The sequence below is a fragment of the Cinclus cinclus genome, chromosome 3 (assembly GCF_963662255.1).
Source record: "Cinclus cinclus chromosome 3, bCinCin1.1, whole genome shotgun sequence".
NCBI classification, from domain to species: Eukaryota; Metazoa; Chordata; class Aves; order Passeriformes; family Cinclidae; genus Cinclus; species Cinclus cinclus.
The window spans coordinates 63,425,754-63,442,913 of record NC_085048.1 but is presented as its reverse complement, the minus strand read 5'-3'; the positions used below and the strand labels follow the sequence as shown (position 1 = coordinate 63,442,913).

The window sequence follows — 17,160 nt, the reverse complement described above, 5'->3', positions numbered from 1 at the left end:
GTCAATAAACCTTGTTTTTTCTCCTCATATGGTTTTTATTTCAACTCCTATTCAGAGAATTTATTCAAAGATCTTTGGAAAAGGTTTTAAAAACTATAGGAAAAGAGCACACGTGATGTCTAGCTTTTCAGTGCCCATAAACAGAAATACCATAGTCATTTAATAGGTGGACTTCAGCTGATACCATGGGATATCTTTCCAGTTGTGACAGCTGACTACAAAAGTCAGTGTCCACCTATTTGTAGAATTAACTACAGCAGGTAATAGCCTAGCAGAGCTTTTCCCCCACTCTCTTAGAAGGGAAGTGCTTTACACAATAGAGCAAGAACAGGATCTAGAATCACTGTCTACAAGCTTTGTGTTTCATTTTGCCAAAGCCTGTGACGCAATCAATAGCGTAACCTCTTCCCACACTCCACTGGCATTAATAATCTACCTATGTCTGTATTTGTTTAAGGATTAAAAAAAAAAAAAAAAACCTCAAAACAAGCGACACCCCATCTCCTCCATAGATAAGTGTTCCTACTTTGTTTACCTGGGGGTAAAGGAATGCCTTAGCAATATTTACCTATTGTTCTTTCTCCGACAATCCATGTCAAGTATTGGAAGAGTTGTCAATGATGCCTCACAAACACCTATGTCACGGTATGTGGGTGAGGGGTAGTACCCTACCTGCAGATACAGGGACAAAGGCTTCTCTTCACATCAAAAGCACTAAGCACTTAACCACACCACTGCTCTGTACTTTGCCAAAGCAGTCAGTAGCAATCCTTGCTTGGAAAGCTCTGGCACCAAGATATCCTCCAAAAGGTACCCACAGACAGCAGAAATACAAACACCACTGATGAAAAAGGTTTAGCCAATAAGCTTCACCAAAATCAAAAAACACTCTATAATATGTTAGAATGTCTTGCCCAAATGGGACAGGGAATAGAATTACTTAAAAATTTGTTATTTGCCAGGCTGACCAGGCAACTCTGTATCTACATAATTTACCAAAAGATATTCAAACTGTAGAGTAGATTATAACTCTTGAACATATCTCCATCTCAAGTCCATGAATAGGCAGCTCAGTGCAGTGGCAGCAGAGCCAGCAAACCAGCCTGGCAGGCAATCAATCTCCATTTCCATCTGCGTGGCCACCAGCACCTCAGCAGATGGAGCTCAGTGCACCATGACCATCATGCTATGCAAGTGTCCCATTAAAACAGCCCTACTCTGCAAGCAGCAGCGTGTGAGCAACTCTGAGCAGATACAAGCCATGCCAGCCCAGCCCAACCAGGTCACCAAGTACAGCACCAGGAAACAGCAGAAAAGGCACAACTGCCAATTAACATAAGCCTCAGTGCTCCACTTACTCAGCAGCCAGTTGTATTCAACACAAATTAGCTTCTCTTTCAGTACAAAGTCCCAATTAATCTTAAAGGCATGCAGGATACCAACAGGCTCCCGATTTTCCTCATTTTATTTTTCTTCCTTTAAAAAGCAAAGCATAAAACATAATCCAACATTGCACCGCTTTGTAGTGCGGCACAAAATAAAGGTATTTGGAACGTGGCTTTAGCATTTACAATTGCACAGCAGTGTGTTACATAACAGAAAAGCCAGATCTCATTGGATTTTCCCATTTAAAGATCCAAGAGTGCAATAGGGAACAGAGGTTTAAGCACATGCACACAGTGATTTCACATCTTTTTAATACCTGCAAGTAGCAAAGTCTTCTCAAAAATGTACAGGCAAAACACGTTGTTAAAAAAGTATTTGTCATAGATATCTCACAAACATATATGTATTTTGCTCCATATTAAATCCTTCTGGAGGATACAAAAAATGCTATTTTTATTTAAAGAACATTTAAGCAAAAGGAAAGTGACAAAAAAAAAAAGGGGGGAGAAAACCCTGTGCAGAGAATGGAAAGTAGGTGCACTATTGCTCAGCCACAAGTAATTAGAATCTCTTTGGCTGTTTTTCCACAGAGTAATATTCAATAATCCCTACACAACATGAAATATTTGAATCAGATGGGAAAGCTCTTATTATAACCACTATTGTCAGGATGTTCTGCAAAAACAAGTTCCCTCTCCCCAGAGAGGGAAACAGATACTGTTCCTGTAAATGCTACTAGACATCATACTTTTTTTCTGTAAGTCACATGCATTTCCATGCGAAAAGGCAGTCTTTGCAGCACAGGTCTCAGAAGGACTGTTAATCAATAACTGGTTATTTTCCAATAACCAGTTTCAGAAAGCAGCAGCTTTCAAACTGAAAAACAAGCTTTCCTCAAGTGAAGAGAGTACCTCAGTTTTTTTAAGTACTTTGTTATGCCACCTGGAGAAAAAAAATTTGTGGGGACATATAGTGACAGGACAAGGGGGATTTGGTTTCAAAGTGAAGGAGGGTAGGTTTAGATGCTAGAAAGGAATTCCCCACTGTGAGGGTGGTGAGGCACTGGCACAGGTTTTCCGTGGAAGCTGTGGATGCCCCATCCCTGGAAGTGCCTTAAGCCTGGATGAGCCTCTGAGCAACCTGGTCTAATGGAAGGTGTCCCTGCCCACAGCAGGGGGTTTAGAACTAGATGATCTTTAAAGTTCCTTCCAACCCAAAGCATTCTGTGATTCTCTTGACTTCTGTAATTCTTGCTCACTCCCAGCCCCCTAGCTTAGTGTACTTCCAAACTATCTCAGTCCACCAAAGTGAAGTCAGGTTGGATATTCTGTGCAGAGGATTTGCTGAGAATGAGGATGGCAAAAATCTTTCAAAAGTTAGCAAATGCCTCCCCCTCTCCTCAGATACACATTACAACAGGTTTTATAACCACGGAGAAAAATTCAGAATCTTACTCTTCTCAAATCTTAGTCTTTCGTTCTCTTTACTTCAGAACAGAAGTTACTTACACAACATCCCATTTATAAGCACACAGCAACTCTACCAATCCCCTTTGTTTTAAGAAATATCTCGGCTCACTTTAAGGATAAAACATGTTACCAGCACCAGAAATGCAGAAGTGAACCTTCTCATGAAGTTGCTCCCTACCTTGCTTCTTTCTAAAGCTATGTTAGCTTATATAATTTCAAGAGCAGAGGTCTGCTTATGTGACTCATAGGATGAAGTGTGTCATATCACAGTCCTTGGAGCCATGAAAAGGGCACACAAAAGTTAATGAAAGAGGGAGCATGACCTCTCTCCCAAACACAGACTCCCTTCCTTTGAAAGTTCCTTTGGAACTCATCAGGTCACACTTACAAACAAACCCCTATTACCTTTTCCCCTGCTTGAAAAACAAAACCAAACCAAACCAATCACACCTCCCACCTCCCCCACAAAACAGGAACACAGCAGAAGCCAATGACATCTTAAAAGTACCCCTGCCCAAGAACTCTACTGAAAACTGGCTGGCAGAATTCAACATCAGCAAACCTTTGTGCCTTGATGTATAGAGAAAAGCACTTCAGTTTAATCATCTGGGACTAGATTTTAGTGATAAGAGCTTTCTACTGGCAATTATCTAGATCTTTTTGAAAAGAAATCCTAGGACAAGTTTAAGAAAAGTCCATAATCCAAGCCTGGAGCATAAAGAAAGACTAATCAGCAGCACTTTCTCAAACTGTAAGCTAAATCTTCATGGAGACTAGTTAAGAGCTCCCTTAAAGGAAACTGCTAGTAGCAACAAAACACACTGAACTGTTTACAGCCAGGCAATAACAGGGCCTGTTGGCAGAGCTAAAATGAGCAGAAATCACCTCTGCAAACCTTGGGGTCAGGAGCCTTTTCAGAAATGCAACACAATTATCATGGAGAAGCCATCTTCATGTCTCAGGAAAGAAAGATCAAACCATCCTACTATCACCTTAAATATATTTGTCCTGGAATGTTGCTCATCATGCAGATGCCACAAACACATGAAATCTGATAGGAATTTTTAAAAAGCTAAGCATAAAACAGAGGAATCCACAAGCATCTCTGTCCAGTGTGTGAGCACCACAGTCTGCACAGTACTGCTTTGCTCTGCATCAGTTACTGACTACAAAGATTTAAGCTGAATATAGTGTAGGGAAAAGCCAGCCTTCAGGGACACTGAGCATGTGAGGTACAGCTTACAGCAGCATAACTCTAGCTAACTAACAGGGATGGTGAGGCTCATAGAAACTCCCTGGACACAAACTATGACAACTGTGTTCCCTAAAATTGAGAATAAGTGAGAAAAATAGTAGCAGAGAAGTAGATCAATACATTACAGCATACCTCAGAAAAAACAAATTGGAAATGTAAGAACATATCAAAACAGTGATAACCCAGGCACTATAAGCACAAACTGCTTGGTCTGCAGCCTGGTTTTATTGCCAATACCTCACTCAGAAGCTGGTTGTTGCTGTCCCTTTCTGGTTTACAAACGGAAACTGCCATCTGCTTTTTTTCTTCACCTCTTATTTTGCAGTTGAGACTGCAAGTCAATACATCACTACCATAGTTAGGTGGCTACCAAAGGTTGTTTGTGTTTAGAAAAATCCAACAAATTTCTTCCTTTGCTGCAGGGAATAAGAGTGAGGTAAACATGTTTTTATTTTTCTAGTGAAAGGAAATACACACAAAAAATGAAAGTAGCATTGTCTAGAATTTGTATGGACTGCATGTCCAAGATGGGGTGTACATTCCTCAATGAAAACACTGTTACAATTAAGAAGGAATAACAGGGAGGGAGTTTCATCAGATTGTTTTCCACCACACTGCCACTCCTGCACCATAAACTAGTACAAACTCCACTGACATGATATCTGTCTTCAGAAACAGCTCAGATGTGTTTCATGTGATTTGTGGTGTCTTAGCACACAAGCCAAAATTCAGTACTGTAATTTTTACCAGTGTATTTAGTAAGCATGCAGGCAATGAGGAAATTGACTTTGAATAAAGGGAAGAAACCCAAAGCCAGAACTGGCTGTGTAAAAGAATGAGTTCTTATGTTAAGGGCGGGTAACTGGATAAACCTGCATTTCCAACACAGCTTTCAGAAAAGCTTCCTGAAGCAGAATTGAGAAACAAGATAGCTTTGTACACTAAGATACAACAGTATGAATCAAGTTCTGTCAGCACTTCCATAATACGCCTCGCCTGTACAGGAGTTTAAAATGAAGCTGAAGAAGATCAGGAATTAAGAATGAAAAAAAACAAAAACACAAAAACAAACAAACCCCCCCCAATAAAAAACAAAAAAAAACCCAACACAAAAAACCCCCAACAACCCACCCAAGCCTCTTCAGCACATTTAACAAAGTGTTCTAGAGTATCATGAAATTTTAAGTTGAAGATCATTCACTGGACTTTCATCTGGGACATCAGCACTACAATCATATTCTCAGCAATCAAATCAGAACTCAGACATCCTACAGTAAACTTAATTTTGAAAGTGTTGCTTCCTCAATCCTTTTCCTTGTTGCCTCCAGAAGAAAGACAAAAATTCTTCCTCATGTTTTCCATGTTGTTGACTATTCTCAGATCTTTTCAGGGAGCATCCCTGTTCTTGACTAGGAAAGAACACATTTTTAACACAGCATACCATGCAATAGGTGGGTATGGAACTATGCTGCAGCAAAGCTCTTCTCAAGACAAAATTCCACCAGCTGAAGTATTTCCTGCAGGAGTGCACAGTGGCACCAGCTTTATACCATAGCCCTCCAGTGCTAAACACCATGGCAGATGAGCAGTTGTGCCTGGCATGCCAGACTGTAGAAGGGCAGCTGGTCCTACATCAGCTTCAGATGTAAGAGGAAGACCCAGAAGAATGCTGACAGTGAAAATCAATAAATCGATCAACCAGCCCACCTCTGCGTGAAGACTAGGCCAATTAGAAAGCATTACTGGAGGCTCAGAGTGTAGTGGCGTGAAACAAAAGAAATACAGACTGACAAGCAGGTGGCCAGCAACCAAACAAATTCAGTCTGTAAGTACACCAAGTCCCTTCTGGGAACTCCAGTACCTTGACCATTTCTCCCAGCTTCTTGAGGATTTTGGATGACTCTCAGAACAGGAGGCAGACAGTCAGTTTGCCTAGGAATTAAGCTGATTGTAGATCTGGCCTCCAACACTCACTACTGAAGACCACTGGCTGAGATTAGAGACCAGCTGAAAATCCACAAATGTGACTTCTAACAGGAAACTCCTGCTTTCCCTGAAGCCATGTCTACAGACACTAGTACCATAAAAGGAAGAGTGCGCCATCTAACTGAATTTTTGTTCCTGTGTGATAGGCATCATCTGGAAGACCTCCATAATTTGTAATCTCTGCTACTTGCCACATTTTACATCTCAGCAGATACCTGTGCTTGATTTGTTCCAACTCTTAATTCCAACCCAGCTTCTTCTTGTTGACAACTGCACAGATAAACTACATAAAAATGTACAGAAATATAGCTAATTCCTGAGAAAAACCTAAGTTTGCTCAAGAGAGCTGAAGAGGAAAACTAGGCTTCAACAGTCTTGAAACAACTGGATGAAAATCTGTTTGTCCAGAATCAAAGGGAACAAAAACTTCAACAGACAATAAAAGGCAACCTTGTACCATCATCCCACTGAAGCTTTAGAAGGTATATTCATCTACTTCAAAACAACTCAAGAGTTGAAAAGAGCAGAAGCACAAGAGCAGAAAAATACTGAATACAGCTACAGTGTCAGTACTGACAAAGCAGTTCAGTTTTCCACTGGTACAGCCTGCTCCAAACCCCTTGTCTCCTCCACTACAACGGGGACACCAGTCTGCTTTCTGGAGAAACTTGCGTCCAGGTTAAGCTGCAGTGACCTGCCTTCTGGAACTTTGTTTACTCTAGCCATTACTCACAAGTTAATCATTTAAAGGTGAAAGTGAAGCTAGCATTCAAGTGGTTCTCCTCTGAAAAGTGCCAGCAGAAAAAGAAAATTTATACCATCTGCATGCTACCCCTAGCCATTCCTCCCTTGAACTTGACTAAGCAGTTAAGGCAACCTCCATACACTAAGATGGGACTTGGGACAATTTAGTTATTTAATGCCTCTCATAGTTAGACTTGTAAATCAATGAGAGTTTTATTTAGTAAATGTGATTCCACTCCACTGAAAAAGAAAAATAGTTTACTTCAACCAATAAGACTTCAAAGTCCAAGTTCTAGAATACTCTCTAATTTCATTTCTGATATTTCATCTGCATTTTTGTTTGCTTATTAAGCATTGCCCCTTAGTGTCTCTTACATTCATTATACAAATCAGACCCACAGACATCAGTGTCCACTCAAGTCAGTGTCCATGCATCAACTCAATGCATCTAGAACACATGAGTTTCAAGCAGTGCTTGGCTGCAAAAACAGTGCACTATGAGATGCCCCTTCAGTGACTGAAGGCAGCTCATTAAAACAGAGGAAACTGCATAAACCATTGTGGCATTTGCTCTGGCATATTAGTGTTGTGGCCTGAGATTGGGCAGACTTGATTAACTAATACCATAGCATGTTTCACCAAACAAACAAAAAAAATCCCACATCCAGAAATCACTTCTGAAGAGACTTCTGATAATACCACAATACTCTATTGAGTTGTTTTCATTCAAACTCTTAATTCTCAAATAACAGAAGATCAAGATCTCCAGTTGTAAAGTATAGACTGAATTTAAAGAAGCAAGAAAAAATTTAAAAGGCACAAAAATTACTCCGTAGGTAGATGAGAAAAGCAAAGAACGCACACGTGATCTTGTGTAGGAAGAAAAATTACATACTCCCACTGAATCAGCTGATCCTAGTAATACATAGAGCTGCATCACCACTCATGGCCAGAAGCAATGCTCTAGGCCAGTGCTCATTAATTTCTCTGGAGTTCAATATGACAAGTAAAAGCTTTTCCCTTAAAAATAAATCCAGACTGCTACATACTTGGGTACAAAGCCAACTTAGAGTGAGCAGTTTCTGAGCAAGCTTTGCAAACAGCAGCAAGAGCACTAAGACTCTTGACAAAACCACAATCACAAAAACATAAGGGGATCAAACTGCAACATATTTATTTTAAAAGCACATGCTTGGCCATTGCCCCGGTTTTTTCACTGCAAAATAAAAACATGGTACTACCTAGGTGTGTGTAAAGCAATACAACAGGACACAGAAATCCATTTCTTCTTGCTGTCAACTTACTCCAAAGGTGTGCATATTTTCAGGGGAAAAAGAATGCAACAAGACCCCAGAGAATTTCAGGATTTTGGACAGATCTATCACACTCCAGGTTTCTCTTTTTCTCCATAAGAAATGGCCATGAACCTACATTCCCTTTACATTTATTTTCCACACAGCATCATATACCAAATTCCAGGTTTTAAAGTCACAACTTTTACAGAGGTAATAGTGAATAAGGAAAAAACTCCACTTTCACGAGTGGTGTTTCTTATACAAAAGCTTTCTTGTGAGTTCTCACAATGAACACCAATATTTTTGCAACTTCAACAAGCATCCTGATCTGCAAGCACAGTATGTATATCCTGCAAGTTAAATGTTGCATCCCATTCTCATCAGGACAGTTCTGCTGAACACTGTGTTATCATTTAGATCTTGTTTGAATGAACCCCATTTACTTACAAAAGCTATATTTGTAAGTAAAAAGGGATTTTCCTAGTTCACATGCCAAGTTAAACTGAATGCACCTTAACAAACAAACTTTCAAGACTGTCAACATTGTGCTTTTTTTTTTTTAACTTTTGCCATCCATGTACTCAATGTCAAGCATGCTCCCTGAGCACATGAATAGACCACAGGCAAAAAAATTGCCATGAAAAGAACTGAACACAATCTTCCAGAATCACCCGTGGAAGCCTCTTCTCACAGGACTGAGCTAGAAGTGTAAGATGATTCGCACCCAGCACAGATAAGCACTTTCAGTAATCCCAGCACACACTTTGATGAACAGACTGTGTTACAACAGAAGCCAAGTCCTCAGACCTTGGACTTTCACTCTGAAAGCCAAAGGGACTGAACAAATCAGATTTGCTTTACTGGTCTACAGACACATTTCCTGCTGTTCCCCAGACTTCCAGCACAGTCTCTTTGCTTTACTGCTTAAAAATTACTTCATGTTAGGATCTCTTTGCCATGGTTAAAAATAGGACGCTTCCCGCTACCTGGCACCTACAGCTATGAACGAGGACTCCCTACAGACAGAGGCAAAAGTTTCCTGAAAAGAACACAAGTTCCTTTTGTAACCCTAACAGCTTCAGTGTAAGCAATGAATGTAGGGCTTTTTAAAGAATGTACTTCCCAGACACTTCGAGAGGCATTTTTAAAGACCTCATTGCAATCTACAACTGCCTTGTGAGGGGAAGAGGAGGGGCAGACATTGATTTCTATGGTGCCCAGTTACAGGACATGAGGGAATAGCCTGAAGTTTTGTCAAGGAAGGTTTAGGTTAGAATCAGAAAAAGGTTCTTCACCCAGAGGGTGGTTGGGCACTGGAACAGGCTCCTCAGCGAAGTGATCATAGCACCAAGCCCTCACAGAGCTCAAGAAATCAAACTCATTTGGACAATGCTCTTGGGCACATGGTGTGATTCTCAGGGATGGTCCTGTGATGGGCCAGGAGCTGGACCCAATGACCCTTGTGGATCCCTTCCAGCTCACCTTTTTCCATTATTCTATAAATAAGTGTCCAGAAGAATCACAGATACTTTTGGTCCCCTCTTCTCCTGGCCTTGGCTAGCAGAAAGATAGGAAGTGCACAGAAACATTAACAGAACTCACTGGAAGATGAAGGATGCCAGACCACACTGTCTGGGTTCTCAGTCCTTCCCCTCTACACAGTCAGCATCATAATGAGAATTGGTTCCTCTCCTTCCTTCTATCCACTCTTTCCACTCACTATGCCTTAAATGCAGATAGGCAAGATAGGGCTACATACTGTCAGAAAAACCACCAGTACTTGATTTTGGTAAGCCAGTTCATCAGCCTTTAAGAATTGCTCACTGTTTTGCCCCAAACAAACCAGAGATCAGCTTCCCGACCAGCATCAAGAGGCCCCATTGAGAACCACAATCCCAGGCAGTTCTGCTGGTTTAAAGTGTGGTGAAAGCCAGAGACTGCTGTCATTCTGGATCCTGCCTGAGGCACTGACTCTGCAGCGTGGGATAAAATTACACTTCCACACCCCATGCAATACCTGTTTTGTAAGTATACGGTTTCAGTTTCCAGGACTATCAGTTTAATGCCCTTGAAGATGCCAAATACCCTTTTCTTTCAGGTATCTTAAGTTTGCTTTGGGTATAGACACACAGTAACAGACAATAACTGAACTAAAAGTTAGGCAATCTGAGTCTAAAAAAAAATACGGGTTTCACTATTACATGCAGGACATGGCAACTAAGCACCCAGGCAGTCATGATAGAAGAAATATTCTCCATCCCTCTGGAAGAAGACCTTTCATCTGAAAATAGAAATATGCACAAACATTACCAGCCACAATAGTGGCAAAATCTGTTGGTGATCACTGACATCACTGTCATTCACCAAAGGGCTGAAAAAAGCCCTTCTCTTGTTTTCAAGATGACAAAGAATTAAAGCTACTGTTCAGAAAGCTGCAGCATGTATGTCTAGCTTTATGTTAGCAATACCCACTCAGTAGATTAGAAGTACCCTCCATTGATCAGTTTTAAATAAGCAGGATGGCAAAGGATTCCATTGCTAAATTGAGACAAACTTTTCATTAGTTTGTCACAAATGTCATCATTATTTCAGTTATTAAGTATTCAAATCCATAACTGAGAAGTACAAGCACTGCTTTTCCAGGCTCGTCAAATGATAGTTTTAGAAACACATTATGAACACTTGGGAAGGTCCTCCTCCTAAGAGGAACAAGAGGCATCACTTTGAAATTTCATAAAGTTGAGTAAGGTTTTAAGACTACACCCAAGGCGCACAAAATTAACAGAGCAGAGAAATCCTAAGGCAGATTGAATAGTTTGTGCCTTAATTCAAGGAATGGCTGAGGCTGAAGTTCACACACACAGGATGGATACCTGTAATTAAACACTAATCTACTCAAAGTCTTATCTTTGTGATTTACACATAGAACTATATACACGCACTCTCTTCAGCCACAGAAAGAATATCTGTTTTACTACACAGGCTTTAAGGAAACATTGAGGCTGTTAAGTGTGTGGTTCTCTTCCTGTTTTGTCTGGTTTCTTTGTGAATATAACTGCAGAACTGCGGGAAAGCTGGTAACTAAACCAAAAACCAATTCAAGTGCAAAATTAGCTACTGTAAACCCACAGAAATGGTATTTGAAGACTGCCCTATGCAGCAAAATCTGTTCATAAGAGGAAGAAGAATAAATACTGTTAATAAAGGTAAAAAAGGATATTCAAAGTAATTTTAATTTGCACTCTTCTATTACACAACAGGATCTGAAGACTCTGAAATAGTGGTTGTCGTACAGATATATAAGGAATATGCAGGCCTTGTCCCAAAGCCAAGAGGAGGAAAGGAAGTTCAAATATTTGTTGAAAAAGCAGTAAATACAATTCACATCAAAGGAAAGAAAACATCAGGAGCATGTGACTATAAAGGTCACTGCATGCTTTTAATATCTCCAGACTGAAAAGAAAAATCCTTAACATTTGTTATCACTGGAGAAACAAACTCATTTTACCTACCAGACTCCTCCAATTACAAAAATGCAGACAGCCAGACCAGTAAAGGAATGGCCAACACTAAAATCAATTTACAGAAAACCTCACAAAGACCAGCCACTTTAAGATGCACATACGTATTTGTTTCCTGGATCACAAAAACAACTCTCATAAGAAGTCTAATCAAGCTTTAGTAGTCTAATGAAAATATGATTATTTTAAACCTTGTGATGATATTCAGATACTCTTAATGGAGAAAGGAACTTCTTTACTTTGGAGTATCAGATGCATTATGGGTTTTAAACTGCTGTACAAAGACAGGTATAGCATGATAACAGAAAATGCAGATTAAGCTAACATTTACTCCATCTCCCACAAAGATGATACTGATTTAGAATGTGCTAGAGAGGGGGGAAAAAAAAAATCTCAGCAGCTGCAGGTGCTTGCTGATCAAAACCAACAGGTAAAGAACTAAGACAAAGTAAACCCTGTAAAGAACCAAGAGAACAACAGACACTAAAGATTCAGGAAAGCCCCACGTGGGTCTATCACCCAGTCAGAGCTGCACTGGAGTGACCTTCCTTGGTACCAGGTGAGAAGAACAGCACCCCGAGTGCATGCATCCTCCATTAGCAGGCATTACAGCCTAACCCACCCAAGGACTGATAACATTCAAAGGTACAAACGTAGCTATTTACCCACACATATCACTGTGCAAAGGGTGTACTGTCATAGAGACACTATGAGCTATTTTAAATATTTAGTAAAATGAAAAGCAAATTAATATAGTTCGAGAATATTCTGTACCATTTCCTATATTATTTTTCACCAGGAGCAGTCAAGATAAGATGACAAATTTTTATCTTCTTAAAACCACGTGAACTTGTTTGCTTGTTATTTGCGCTACTGTGCACATGCATCTGCTTACATTTCACAGCAGCAAGAGAAAATACAGGAATGAACAAAAATCAAATCTCAGTTAAAACAAGAGATACAAAGGATAAGCACATCTGTATAGCTCCTGCAAGTAGAAAAGAGAAGCTAAGTAAACAAACTGTTGGGAAACTAGCAGTGCCGTTGAAGAAAACCAGGCAAATTATTGATTTTTAGCTTTATGGACTGTTGACTCTGGAAGCCATCCAGTGGGTGATAAAGGAAAGTACTATGCTTCTTGAAACATTAAAACCTCAATAACCTCACGCTAGAGTTTGGATCTCCATTTTATATGGGCAACTTCAAATACACAGAAGAGCAGGTAACTGTGTACACAAGACTCTAACACAATAAGGCACATTAACAATGTCTAGCAATATATATTTTATGATGAAGCTCTAACAAGTTAGGTTTTTTACCATTCTGAGAAAAAAAAAAGTACAAGCTGCAAACTCAACCCCAACAACAAAACCTGAGTTCTGAATTTATTTGTAAAAGCTACCAAGCTAGCTACCTTTTTCCTTCAGAAAAAGAAAATAAACAGCTGTAAATTATTCAGCTCTAATAAATACACATACTATAAATTTGCTATTTAAATGCTTTCTAGCCTCTCTTGTTACATGGAAGAATGGTAATAACTGAAACTTAGAACAGTGTCTTGAGGCTACAAACTAACATTTGTTTTGTAAACAAAAACGTATACAATCCACACTCCCCCCATCAAAAGGAGTGCTCATACACACAGAATCACTTGAGCACAAAAAAAAAAAAAATTACAGTCACAATTGTAAGCAGCAGAATCCCTGCCAGACTAAGAGAATTTAAATACTAGGTTCCATGTAGGAAACAGGAATTACATGACACAAGACAGACAGTAGCTACACAGGCTTGACAGACCTGCTATAGATCAATGGCCATCAGCACCCCTCTGCCACCACTGCTTACATACTTTAAGCACCATAAATATTTTTCTTTAACAATTTTTTGTGTTTGGGTTTTCTGTCTGTTTTGTTGTCAGACTTATAAAAGTCAGCATACTTGAACAATGTGTATTTTTTTATACTCTGCCAAAGGCACACTGCCCCTCCCGCACATGAATGGAAGTATAGACAGTTCACATTGTCTTTGGCAAAGCTGTCTTCTATAACAGGAATTGCATTTCATTCTGTACTCTCCAAGCCTACGCTTGCTTGTAACAGTTTTTTACCCAGACTGTAAAGAGAAATCAAAGTAAACACACAGAAACTCACCGATGTATTTCTCATGGAGAACAATTATCCCTACCAGAAGAAATGCAATTAATAACTAAAAAGTATTTTTTTCTTCAGAGTCACAGCAGCTGATTGCATAACAAGTCAGGGGGTTTAAATACACCTATCAAGCACAGCACATTTGTGAGTGCCAACATGAACTGCCAAACTGCACCAGTCACTTACAGACTCTGTAGCACACACAAGAGCTAATAAAACACTGCTGTGCCTGCTGTGCAGCATATCCCTCAGGCAGCCCTGATCACACTGCAGAACAGCAACGTACCTTTCAGTCTTGTGGAATTCCCGTTTTTTTGCTGCTCATCCTCTTCATTAATGGTGAATAAACCTGGGGGATTTGGCCTGGGACTTTTCTTCAGTCTCTCTTGTCGGAGGGCAGCAGTTGAACCAGGCATGCTGCTGTTCCCTCTTGCTTATTTAGAAAAAAGTAAGAAACTCCAGCCCCTGATTAGCTGCTAGCTGCAACGCTGTCTGTTCATTTGAGCACTTGTAACAGATCCCCTATGGATAAGCACTATGCAAACAGCTGACAAACACCAACATCCAGTCGGCAGCAAAAGGCTTGCAGTCGTTCCCCTCCTTGAAGAAGAACCCTAATCAAAGGCACATTGGTACGGATGCTGCTCTTTGCTATCTTCGGCTGTTCAATCAGATCCCAGCCCAGAGCTCCAGGTTCCTTGCAGCAGCACCTTCTTCCCTGCAACCTTCTTCCAGCTTCAGCACACTAAAATATTCAGCACGCAATACAGGAGGAGAAAATATGATCCGCCGCTGTTAACAGTTGCCCTGACAACACGGACACATCCTAATCAAAGGAGGGTCTATGAGTGCTGTCTCCTCAGCTGCAGCGAGCCGGCCTTGGGAACGCTGTCTCTTGTGGAGAGCTGGAAGCACCTCGGCAGCAGGGGCTGCTCCTTCCTCCTCTCCCAGGCAGCGGGAGAATGGAGCTGCGGTTGCACAAGCAGATGAGCGCTCAGTGAAAAGAAGCCTGGAAGACTCCAGGCATGAACCTGCTTTTTGCTAAGCTGCCCTGCTTATTCATGTTTAGAAATTTTAGCCTAACCTAAAACAATGAGGATGAGTCCTCTTCTACATTTGCATGTGCTGGGTGTCGTGTGTGCCGCCGCCCCCCCCCCCCCCCCACCCGCATTAATCACCTTCCTTTGCAGTACATACCTTTTGTATTAGGAATGCATACACCCACAATTACAGGCAGGTGTTGGAACATTCTTTTCCACATATGAAAGTGCCAAAATGAGAATTTCTAGCTTGTGTGGACAACATGGGACAACAAAATTCTGAAAATTCTCTACCACGCCATTAGTTTTACAGCACCAACCTTTAACACACTCGCAAAACGAGTGGAGTCCAAACAGCCGAAGTAGTTTTAGTTAGTTGATTTCCCTCATATGCTGTCATTCTGGATTTTCTTTAGCCATTTACGACAGAATGCTTGCTCACGAGTTTTGCAATCTGAATGTTCCATCCTTCACATCTGCAAATGCCACTACGCAGCATGCTGGATGTTTCACCTGAGAGACGCCTTAATCTTCATCCGCTTCCACCTCAATTCAGTGTGTGCACACCATTTCAAAATGCTACCAAAGAAAAACTGCCAGCTAGAATCACTCTATAATTTTAAAAGTACATTATTTTTCCCTCACTTCGGGGTTGTTTTGTTTTGGTTGTTTTTTGTCTGTTTTGGGTTTTTTTAAGGGAACCTTGGTGTAACCTGATCAGCCGCCACAAGATGGCACAGACATGAGCTGACAAGTTTGTAGGTGGCTCACTGAAAACTGCGAGTTATACAGATGTATGTGAGCACCTCAACGACACAGGTAGCAAAACTGAAGGGTCGGAATTTATGGCACGAACTGTGTTGACTGCCACAGTGACCTGGGATGCTCTTTACAGAAGAGTACTGGATCATGCTGATCAGCTGGCAGGATTGCTGTGTTCTTGCGCATTTCGGGCTCAAGAGCCAGGATCACAGCTGACGGAGAAGAACACAGCACCACCTGAAGGCTCAGCTGCACCGTTCTCTCCTCTCCAGCACAGGCACAAAACACCCAGCCAAAACAGAAGCATTTTGCAGGAGGACACCATCTCTGAACCGAGCCCAGAGCCCATCTCCAGTATGTATTTCCTCCTGGCTACATCCTGCCTCTTGGCTACACCTCGGACTCTGGGCGGACACGGAAGCTGTACACGATGACATTTGTCCGCAGTTAGAGACGCTTTGTAGTACAGGGTGTGGACAAAAGAGTCAGGAAGAAAGCTCTAACAAGCTGTTCTTTGGCTCAGTAATTTGCCTTCTGGCGTTTATACAGGCACAATTTTATTCCATGAAGAGAAACAGCTTCATCCCTCAAATCCCATCCAGCTGATGCCTCCCACAAACACTACCTAACAGAATGCACATCACCACAGAAAGTGGACATTAAGTAGTACCATCACAATTTCTCGTATGTGCCAAGACTTGCCAACAGAGCAAAAGTAACAGAAAACAATAGTTATATGACAGCTTCATTAAATATCGCTCCACCCTGTTTCACTGCTTTAAGTGAAAGTAAGGATTAAGTGAGGATTTCTAACCTTTAAAAAATACGTTTTAATAGCCTTTGATTGCTAAACTCCTTAAATAGGCATTTCAAAACGTGTAAAAAGTATATAACACACAAAAATACACCTGACTGGAGCAGCTTCCCAGCTTACAGGTATGTTTACCCTTTCAGCATCTCCATTTCCCTGTTACTGAAGGAGTCATGCAGAACAGATACAGGACTGAGAATTACTTCCTTGCTCCTTGCAGGATCCCCCACACCCATAACAGTGACTTGCTCTGTACAAAATGTAGTAATAGCCAAGTTTGATGCTTCAAGGGGCTGGTGCAGATGGATTTGGGCAATGACACACAGACATTGCCCAGATGGAGATGTTGGTACATATTTCTTCCTGTTGACTTACCAACACAGAGGTGACAGAGGAAAAGTATCAACAGCACATACAGCTTACACAGCAAGATTTTATTTCAAGGTGCCTGTGGTTAAAAAATGACAGCTCACAGCATGTTTCCAAACGCCTAATAAAAATGCAACCTATTACATATAAAAGACGCCTATTATAATAAAAAATGCCCCATAACTAGGCACTGGGGCAATTTTTTTTTCTGAAAAACATTCCTAAAAATAATATTAAACATACATTAAAGGTACCAGCACTGCATAAAAGACTTTACTGACAAGCCCCCTTCTTCAGGGAAGAAAAGTAAGTTCCTGAGGTATTCCTAGAAGGAAAGCTTTGCTTATTTCAGCCTTGTCTCATCTACCTGGG

At 40.8% G+C, this 17,160-nt stretch overlaps 1 protein-coding gene across 1 annotated transcript in view; it reads right to left on the bottom strand.

The window, feature by feature from the left end:
• Positions 1-14,222, bottom strand: part of MAP7 (microtubule associated protein 7) — a 98,245-nt gene extending 84,023 nt beyond the window's left edge. The window contains exons 1-2 of the mRNA XM_062489000.1: positions 14,089-14,222; positions 5,706-5,779 (exon numbers count right to left, since the gene is read on the bottom strand). Of these exons, the coding sequence (XP_062344984.1) occupies positions 5,706-5,779; positions 14,089-14,222 (208 nt within the window). The remainder of the gene's footprint in view (positions 1-5,705; positions 5,780-14,088) is intronic.
• Positions 14,223-17,160: the final 2,938 nt, after the last annotated feature.